Genomic DNA, 10,683 nt, shown 5'->3' with positions numbered 1-10,683 from the left:
TTATATTATAAAATATATCTTTTTTATAGTCTTTTTATTATTCATACCCACAGCCTTACTACGACATTGTCATTTGGTATAATAGAATATAATAATTGAGCAAACATTTTTCCATAAAAATATAAAAATCTCTAGAATAGTAAAGTGATAATAACTATATAATTATTATTAATTTACGATTGTGTCTTATTACATTTTGATAGGTACTCTCGTCTCTTAAATTACTAAATTTCTTTATATATTGTCATCAGTATGCAATTTTCTGAAACAAAATAAACATTAGCAAATGTCAAAGTCAAAATTTGATAGAAACATGTCAGAATTTGAGGTCAGTCGGCCACAAGCGAGCGACTGTAGGCGGGACCGATTCTCACTCGAGGAAATTAAATATTTTTAATATTTAATATTTTTATCTCTGCAGCTCTGGCAACTTGACAAAGCGCGGCGTTAAGTTCCGCCACTCAACACGCAATACCTCCAGAGTTCAGGTGAAACTTTGGAACAGAAGTGTCTTATTTGGAACGAATCGTTCCAGGTTCCCTCTACCTCACCTCTAGTATGTGGGAACAAGCTGAAAATAACATGCGAGAGTAGATTACACTATATTTTAAAGGTTAATGCCTTTTATCAATACTGTGATTTTTATTGATTAACATTATAACTGCTCTGACCTCAATGAAGGCTATCTACATATGTACATGCGACGTTGTTTATCGTTTTATATATGAGAGGACGAACTGATAAATATTTATGTTTATAACTAAATCGTTTACTCTTAGCTTCTAATATTTATATATTGTTTTAAAATTAAGCAGAAATTATATCAAATTCTATAATTTATTTAGGTTTACCCATCGCGGCTAAGTTATTAAACTTAGCTCCAGCTGCTTATCTAATGTTATATTTACAGAAATACATGTTAAATCGAAAAATACTATAAATAGAAGGTTAGTTTTCGAATACACAATTATATCCAAAAATATATAATTACCATGACATTTCAAACAAGTTAAAGCTTACTTACTTTCTCCTTAAAATTATTCGGTCGTTTCCTTATCAATTGCTTACTGTGACTTATGAGTGCGTTATAAAACGTTGTCATTCTAAGTTCGACCTCAAACTTCTTGCAATGCTCAATTAGCGTAGGATACAGGTACTTTAGTTCTGCATGGTCTAAGGTCGGGAAGAGATGGTGGAGTGCGTGATCGCCAAAACGAGTGAGAGATTTGAAGTGGTCACCCGCATACTCGACCCTTTCAACTACGGTATCTAGTTGATGGACGCCCCAATCTATAAACTCCTCCCTGAAAGTGTGTGATATATGTTGACTATTTAACTTGGTTTATGATATTAGCTTTTCGTAGTTAATAAAGTTTTTCTTTGGTGTTTCTTTTCTTTGGAGTGCTGATAGTTTATAACATGAGTTATAAATATACTATGTTATCTTATAGTCTATTAAATAAATATGTTTCTATGATATTAATTGAAAATTATATATATTTTAAAATATAGAAATATTTTATATAAAAAAATAGAAATAACAAGATATATTAAAAATAAATATAATAATTAAAAAAATTAAAGCCGTCGTGGTGCAGCCGAACAGTAATTACCACGTTCTGGTACCCAGACAAATCGCGACATTAACGTTAGGTCATTCAACTCACATCGCGTGACAAATTGGCGTCTTACTCTCTGAGTGACCTTTCTCAACACAAGGTTCCCTCTGCCTACACTATTATACGAGGGTAGTTAAAAAACATATACCTAGGTACGTCTCCTTCAAAGAAATTGGTGTGAGAATGATGTCCAGCTGTCAGTCCAAATATCATGATAACAAAACTTGAGATCAAAATAATTGCAAGCCAGACTAGGAAAGTCCAGGGTAGAGATAAACCACTTGTTGCCCAAATCCACACAGGTAAAGTAAAGGGTATTGTATTAGCCCACGCTAATTCTTTCCTTTCTAACTTTAGTACACCAGCTATCAACCTGGAAAAAATAATTATAAATGGTAATTTAACATTCTGCATAAGTCAATACATTTTTACGTCCTAGTTCTAGTAGTAAGTATGCTGATATTTTTATATAATCCTTGTATATTTGAGGTCATCTTGGCGCTGTTGACTAGCATCTGACTATAAGCGCGAAGGTCATGGGTTCGACTTCCGATGAATGAATTTTCATTTCTCCGTTTGCAGCAGTCTGCACAAAACACTCAAGTGAAGAACGGGGTGTCTTAAAAGAAAATTCTTTCTTCTTCTTCTTCTTCTTCTTCTTCCTGACATTAATCCCGGCTATTACCAGGGTGCTAAAAGAAATTCTTTCTGTCTATTTTTATTACTAGGATAACATGTTAAAGCAAAAAATATGTTTATATTATACATATTATTTATTTCACAGGTGCATAGGCTATCTGGGCACAGTTAGGAACAGCTTGACTCTGAGATGAATTGATATTATTGTTTTATTTTAAATATTTTTTTTATTTTGTCGGCTTAGATAACGGTTTACACTTATTGGAAAAAGTATCAAAAACACACGTTGTTGGCTTGAAATAAAAATGGATTCTATTTTTTATATAATAATATTTTTTATATTTATATTTATTTTTTATAAATAATAATTTTATATATATATTAGAATATTGTAAGAAATTGAAATTGAAGGAGTATTATAACATATATTATTTAATTTTAAGTTTTACTCGTGGTATCTAAACACAAAATGGAATTTGTTTTTGATACTTAATACTTATGCTTCTAATAAAAAAAACACTTATTTCAAAGACGTCCACGAACAGGTTTATAAATAAAAATAAAAATAAATATAAAAAAAAAGTAAAATAAAAATATATTATCTAGCATAGTAGATATTATTGAAATTGAAATATATATGTATTTAACATACTGTCGTATATTATAATTGTTGTATGGTCGGTCAGTACATATAATTTAAATTTCTTTTTCGTTCAATTATTTGTACGATGCTAAAGCACGAACTTATTTTTGTGTTTTCGTTGTTTAGTGTTTGTCTGTCTTATTTTTATGGGACTTTCATTTGAAAATAAAGGAAGTCGTGGAGCAAATATTTGCTTCTTTTTATATAGAAATTTCTGCTCGATCGGGATTTACTCGGTAAATACTGCGTTGCCGCGCATGACTACCAAAATAAGTATGAAGCAAACACACATTATTTTCTTTTTTGCAAGTAAAAGCAAATGAACTTTCAAAAGGTTTAAATTACAATTTATATGGTCAAGTAGCCATTTTATAATAACCGCCTTATTTTTCCGTAAATACACGTAAATAATATTAAGTAAATAAATAATCATATTTTTCACGCGAACGCGAAGATGCAAAGCCGCGGGCGGGTCCCTAGTACAACGATATATATAAATTATATACAGCTTATGTTTAAAGATTTAGAATTATTTTCGCCTGTATTTCCTTTCCAATCTTAAATGTAAATTAATAGATAAGTATTATTTTAATTTTAAAGTTAGTATTTCATGTTATCGTATTTGTATTAGTACATTGAACTTTTGAATTATGAGCTTCAATGATCATTGAAAGTTAAGATTTGTAAAAGCACGGTCACGTACCACGATATTTTATTATGTCGAATTAAAATATGTTTTTTTTAATATTAAACATGTAAATTGAGAAAATTTCAAAAATGAAGTTCTTCGTTCAAATACAGATACGAAATAATAATATATCTTTGAAAAATCCTTTTATAAATTTAATATTTAAAAACTTCTTCCAGCACTTTCTAACATTAATCTTCTTTATAACAGTACTGAGACTTATCCTTTTTAATGCATATAATTAAATGTTTACTAGAATTTATATACTACTTACTCTTTTACCAGACATCCCAGGGACGTTAACGAAAATATAATGGGATAAAAGAAAGCTCCCATCTGTGCCCATATTGGTTTACTCGATTTTGGCATATATTGCAAGAATGGTTCGACCAAACTTAACTCCAAATCATTGGCCGTGTTTGTGTGCATATGATGAGACATCGCATGAGATATACGCCAGTCCCTGAGATAATATAAAAAATATTTATTTTTTACACCTTTGTAAAAAAAAGAGTACAGTGACAGACTGTTGAAAGTCATTGCCTCTATATTCAACAGAAGTATACGCTGAGCAAATAAATGTATGTGTATATAATAAAAATATTATATGTAAGATTTTATTGTTTATTTATTTATTTATTTTCTTTAAATAAAATATGAACTGAGACGTTTTCCCCTTTTCTTCATAATAACAAGTCCGTTATTTACCGAAGGTTCTCGGTTACAGCTTGCTTGAAGCAATGAGATCACCTTTGTATACCTTTTTTTTTGTTTTATGTTTTTCATTTTTTGTGTGTATGCAATTATAAAATTATATTATAAATAATTATTCTATTTTATTCTATGTATAAAGAAAAAAATATCTTACGAGTACGAAAATCCGCTAATATTATACAGATACATGCGCCAGCTATCTGCTCTATGGAAGTAATTGTGAGCGCAAACAGTGAGTGCACTTAATTCTAAACCCAGAAGAAAGGTTGAAACCGCCCCATATATTAAATTCCGTGTCCAAAGCCAACCACAAATTGGGCTTAGAAGTACCAAACATATTAGAAGCAAATCTGTTACATTATCACTCTTCTTTCTAACATCTTTAGGTATTTCTTTCAGCTTATCAGCTACTTTGGTTTTGAGGGTCTTGTAAAAACCGTCTTCCTTAAAAATGAAAGGTGAATTTCTGGGTGTTTGTGCTTTTTTAACAAAATATTTGGACAACAATGCTTCGGCTATTGCACCATTAATGTGGTGAGTTTCAAATTGTTCTGTTATATCAGTACCCTGAAAATAAAATAATACTTTAAATTTATATTTCAAAATAGATTAAGTTCGAGTAGGCAGATCTCTAAAAAAATACTGTGCTAATCTAGTGCCGAGATATTCCATTTCTCATTTCGATCAATTTCAAGATATTGGTGCTTGTATGGGGAAATTCAGAGTTAGGTTTTGTCTTACTAGAGGGGTTGAAAGTTATTTTATCATATTTTTTTTATCCCGCACACAGCAGCGAACCTAGTGTTAAAGCACTCCGTTCCCCACTTTCTGCCGAATTCTGAAGGCATTGCGTGTTGATAGGCAGAACATAACGCCGCGCTTTGCCTCCATACCAGAAATGGAAACACAAACGTAAATAAATATATTATTTAAATATAATATAATCTGCCTGAGTCCGACTCACTATCTTATCTATCCTATTAGATTAGACGTTGTCCATTGCACCACAATCGACGATATTCAAAAATAATTTGAATATACAATTGATATATTAATAGTATCCTGTCGTTACTAGTCCAGTCTTCTTTGTCAAGTAAATGTAATAACTTTGTACCTTGTGCATAAATGTGTTAATTATGGTTTAAATATTATTTTATGAATGCTAGTGCATGCTAATTTGCCAATAACGTCATACAAAATTAACTTGTTTGCGTAATTATATGTTTAATTTACCCACTCATAAGAAACTTCTCGCTTATGCGTGAAATATTTTTTTAAAATAACTCGATAAAAGTAAAGTATCTTTAATAAGAATTAATTGATATAGAGAATTAGAAAATGAAGTAAAAATTTATATTAACTAATATTTTATTATTTTAATTGATAGAAAATATTTATAATATAGAAGTTTTTTACAAAATTGATAGTAGGTTAAAAGTCTAAAGATTCAGAGTGGAGTTAATATTACTAAAAAAATCCAAGATTGTTTGTAATCCGAACTTAAGATAAGAATATGCATTTCGCCATGAGATTAACTTGGAAACCATTTAAGTAGTTCACAAAGACTGAAATTGTTACCTTATTTGATTGGTAAAGTCCTAACTAAAGGAGTCCTAGTCCTAACTAACTCCTACTTATATAACAACTATTTATAGTTTTCAACTAACTTACTATTATATTAATAATGGAATATTGAATATTCTATAGTTATTAGATATTAAAATGCTAATGTAGAATATCATGCTATGACACAAATACAAAAGTATTACAAGGCTTGTTGCAACGTGAAGCACGCACCATATACGTTGGAAAAGTAAATCACGCATATTGATTTTCCTAATAAAGTGCGATAATTGAAAAGCCTTTGTAAGTTCTTTTCCCACTTGAGGGAGTGAAATAAATATTATAGTTTCATGTCTTCGCCTTGGTGTCGATGCGCGCGGCGTTAAGCTCCACCATTCATCCCTCAATGTCTTCAGTATTCATCGAAAAGTGGAGAGCGGAGTGTCTTACCATTAGTCTCCATCTGCCTACTCTGATACATGCAGGATACAGCGTATACTTAGTTGTTATTAGAAAAAAAACACTTTGTTCAAAAAAAATGTGTAATTGGGCCAAAGCCTTTGAAAGCCACTATTATATCATTGAAGGCATTATTTTTTGTAATGTCGTTATTTAATATTTATTTTACCTTAGTAAACTCTAGCCATTGCGAGCCGCCAGGATGAGATGAAATAAAATCAGTGAAATCATAGATATCATTGTGTATCCGCCAGAGGCCGTCAGCACCGTCTTGTAATCGCTTAGCTGATAACCAATATTGGGGAGTCCTAGGTTCTACTTCTCTGTACAAAGGATACTTAAGCTTCGGGAAGCTTGTTTGATGTCTATTAGGATCTGGTGCCATTTCTCCTGTAACAATTTTTTCATATTTAGATAGGGATTCATTAATTAATTAATTTTTAACTAAAAGAAGAACGACTTCAAACAACGAATTAAAAAAAGAAAATTAATTTTACAAAGATTTTATAATTTTGAAGTCAGTGCCAAGTAAAACAAACAGGCTTAGTAATTAGATATTGTAGTAAGGTTGTTAGATATTGCATTAGCTTGACACCTACTTCAAAATTATAAAATCTGGGGAACAGAGTGTCTTAACACTAGGTTCTCTCTGCCTACCCTGCTGCGTGATACAGCGTGAAGCTAATTTGATTTATAAGCAATTCGTGATCATTATTTTATAACATCGTAAGAAGCGACGTCGACGTAATAGGTGTTCAGGCATCATTATATTGTAATACTAAAGTAATTATAAACCAGGTGATAGTTAAATACTAAAAATTAAATGATTATATACCAAGAAGTAAATATGTACATACATATATACCATACACAGATTAATAAACGCTATTACAGTTATGCTATGCTACTTAGAATATAAAAGAGACTGGCCTTTAGTGGCCAATAAATTATCACAGAACTTAACGTAACTCATTCGTAAAAAGACGAAGAATAGATTTTTCCATAGAACTTTAAAAATGACAAGAAAAAAAAGAAAAAAAATTCTTTTCTAAATTGATCTTTTATAAAAAAGAAAATATATGTATGTATTTTGTATGAAAATAAAATCTACAGTGATCCACTTTGCGCAATCACTTTTTAATGATGAAATTGTAACTGACGTAGGTTATAATATCCAATATACTAGTTTGATTGCATTAATATTAAAATATTAATTAGTGCACAATAATTGTAGGTTTCGGTAATGTGTAATTATTTAATGTCGACAACAATTTGGAGAGCCCCATCAAAAATTCTTTGGTCCAACTGGTGTGAATAAGGGATGTAATCAGTTGAATATACAGTATATATGCTTATTTTATATGTTATATTTTGTATAAATTTAGATGTGGTTTTTCTAAATCGAAAATAAAACTATAAAGAAAAGGAAAATATCTATGCTATGTTTGATTTATATAGTTTTGCTTAGATTATATCTTGTCGAAAGGTCAACCTTTTACTTGAAATAATTTCGAGCTTAGAATTCTAAATTGTTTAAAATTTCAGTTTCAAACGTTCCTAGTTTTCTTTAATAAAAAAGGAAAAAAATGTAATTATAGGTATTTAAGTTGAAAATATTTTTTCATTTATTTCGTTTTTACGTAAATCAGAAGATAATAAATAGTTTTTGAGGTTTAAGCTGCATCTCGCACACAGCAATAGACAGAGGGAACCTGGGAATCTAGTGTCAAGACACTCTGTTTCTTTTGAGACATTTCCGTTTCTCACTTTCCTCCGAATTCTCCAGACAATGTGTGTTGAGGAAGAAGTTAACTCCACGATTTGCCTCGACACCAGAGTGAAGAAATGAAAATATTACATATCTCATATCCTCGGGTGGGAATCGAGCCTGTCGCATTTGTCGTTACACGTGTGTGCTCTTACGCCTCGACTGACCTCAGATATTTATACTTGTATATCTATAAAAAAATACCTGAGTTAGATTGTAATTACCGGTGTAGTGATTAGTAATGTAAGATTTTTCTTAGAATCAAGTTCTAGCCTTTACTTACATACAATTGCTTCTTAATTACATTTAAATTTTGCCCTGATTTTAACGTGTAGGTAGTAAATGTAGTAAAAAACTAATACATACGACAAATAGATTGAGTAACAAAAGAATAACGTGATGAACTGCTTTTTTAAATAATTAATATTTAGCTTGTATTAAAGCAAGTACCTACGCAAGAGAAGATGCTAACACAACAAGTGCTATCAACATAAACAGAAATACAAACATTTATACGGTAGTCAAATAAGAAATATTATTTTATATTTTTTTCTAATGAATCCACAATATGGATAGATTTGGACTTTGTATTTACTATTTTATATGGTGGATATAAACAAGAATGACCCATAGGTCATAACATAATTTAAACACGTCAAAATGAAAATAACACAAGCTATACAAAAAGTAACAATCTGTGAAAGAACTCTGACAAAGAAATATTTTTTATTGTTCTATACATACATCTTTTCAGTATTAGATACTGAGAGTGTACTGTAGTCAGTATTCAATTTAGCTATCATTGGCACATTAAAAACAATGACAACAACAATACCTCTAAAGAACCATACATTATATATTGGTTTACAATTTTCATATCATTTAATACTTCACTTACCAAATAAATTTATATATTAATGATTATATTGCCAACTATGTAAAAACACCGATTTAATAAAACACAAATTATATCAATTTAATTAAATTCACTACGTTTTACTCCAATCGACCGACTCGCATCGGTGCTTGACCGTGACTGATCTAACGTGCGCCCGCGTTTTTGGGACTTCCGTTATATACAGTGAAATTGTAAATAATACATATATGCACTTTAATATAGTATGTAAGATGCATATATTTTTAACATTAGTGTCTGTTATATTGCATACTTAAAATATATCTTAAGTAGACACTTAAAAAAAAACTTTTTCACTTAATATCAAAATATAAAGCGAGTTTGTTTGAAAGGTTCATGGTCAAGGTTTTGATTAATACCACCGAAGGAAGTGATATATTTAATATTTTCATTTCTACCTCTGGTAACGAGGCAAAGCGTGCCACACACAATGCCTCCAGAGTTGGAAAGTGGGGAATGGAGTGTATTAGCACTAAGTTATCTCTGCCTCACGCACTTCACAGTGTGATGCTGATATTACTTTAGTTGTGGGGGGGCATTATAAAACTGGTCTTATTTCCGTATTTTCAATAACAGCCACATAAATATTCAATTAGCCAACTATGAAAGATATATTTAATATTTATTTCAAGTTAATACATTTTACTATCTTTTAAGTTATCAATTATGTCATATTTGCACACTGGGGCTCTTTCTTGCAGTCATTGGCAGTGAGTTCCTTTGTAGAAGCCTGCCAGCTTAAAACGTGGTCAAGGCATCGATTAATCGATGCTGCTGCCACGTCTTCCGGTTGGTCCGACGGTATGCTTATACTGCCAGTGCTTGGTCGCCAAAATCTTGTCCGTTATCTAGCAGAGAGTACGGAGTATGGATTCTGATTTGATTTCACTTCGATAAATTAAATATTATATCCATGTCGGAGAGGAACATAAAAATTTATATCTATTAATTTTATTGATATAATTTTAGATAGAAAAACAAATACACCGATAAATATAGTCAATTACATTGTTAATCTCGAAATAGGTTTCAGAAATCTTTATCTATATTATTAAAATATTAGATTAGAAATTAAAATGGATGTTCTTGGAATAGCTATCCAGTTTGTGCATTATTTATATACTAAAACTCATTATTTGAATTTACCATTTTGTCTTTTCTTTAATATTAACATATTCAATTGAACCTTTTCTGTGTCTTAGAAACTTATTTATAAGATTTTACGTCTCGGTCATGATGATTTCTTTCATGCTCAAGAACCATTTTGTGTGACCTCCTTCCTATACCATGGACACCATGTTTTCGTATGTTAACCGAGATCTCTCACTTTCTCTGTCATGTCATTCCCTATTTCGTTATATGTAACTACCAATAAATTAATACTATTACGATCAAAGTATGGAATTATGTATATAGTTAATGTTTCCTATACATTTATAATATAAAAATACAATAATTTTGAAGAATTGTAAACACGATAAACACATTACGCTCAACCTTGGAACGGATTGTGGTACTGACCCTGGTAATGATTTTTTTTCTATTTGTGAACGTTAAAGCTATATTTTTTAATGTCATGTGCTGATTCTGAACGAAAAATGGCACAAAACAAATAATGACATTCTACCGGGATGATGATTCTCCTCGTAAGTCCTAATATAAAGATGGAGACAT

At 30.5% G+C, this 10,683-nt stretch overlaps 1 protein-coding gene across 3 annotated transcripts; it reads right to left on the bottom strand.

Annotated features, from left to right (window-relative positions):
• LOC146538226 (cytochrome b5-related protein-like) lies at positions 1-9,149 on the bottom strand. 3 transcript variants are annotated; one of them, XM_085186830.1, is made up of 7 exons: positions 8,992-9,149; positions 6,495-6,715; positions 4,458-4,870; positions 3,864-4,052; positions 1,768-1,992; positions 1,025-1,304; positions 1-262 (listed from the first exon to the last, which is right to left on the bottom strand). In XM_085186830.1, the coding sequence occupies exons 2-7, from the start codon at positions 6,708-6,710 to the stop codon at positions 248-250; spliced, it is 1,338 nt and encodes a 445-aa protein (XP_085042956.1). In that variant the 5' UTR covers positions 6,711-6,715; positions 8,992-9,149; the 3' UTR covers positions 1-247. The 3 variants fall into 3 exon arrangements, with proteins under 3 accessions (XP_085042956.1, XP_085042959.1, XP_085042958.1); XM_085186833.1 differs by having other exon boundaries at positions 6,495-6,712; XM_085186832.1 differs by lacking the exon at positions 1-262 and having other exon boundaries at positions 995-1,304.
• Between the last annotated feature and the right edge of the window lie 1,534 nt (positions 9,150-10,683).

This window comes from Heliconius melpomene, chromosome 6 (assembly GCF_056956725.1).
Source record: "Heliconius melpomene rosina isolate 202511_hmr_F chromosome 6, ASM5695672v1, whole genome shotgun sequence".
Lineage (NCBI taxonomy): Eukaryota > Metazoa > Arthropoda > Insecta > Lepidoptera > Nymphalidae > Heliconius > Heliconius melpomene.
The sequence above is the reverse complement of the archived record's forward strand: the minus strand, read 5'-3'. Positions and strand labels throughout refer to the sequence as shown.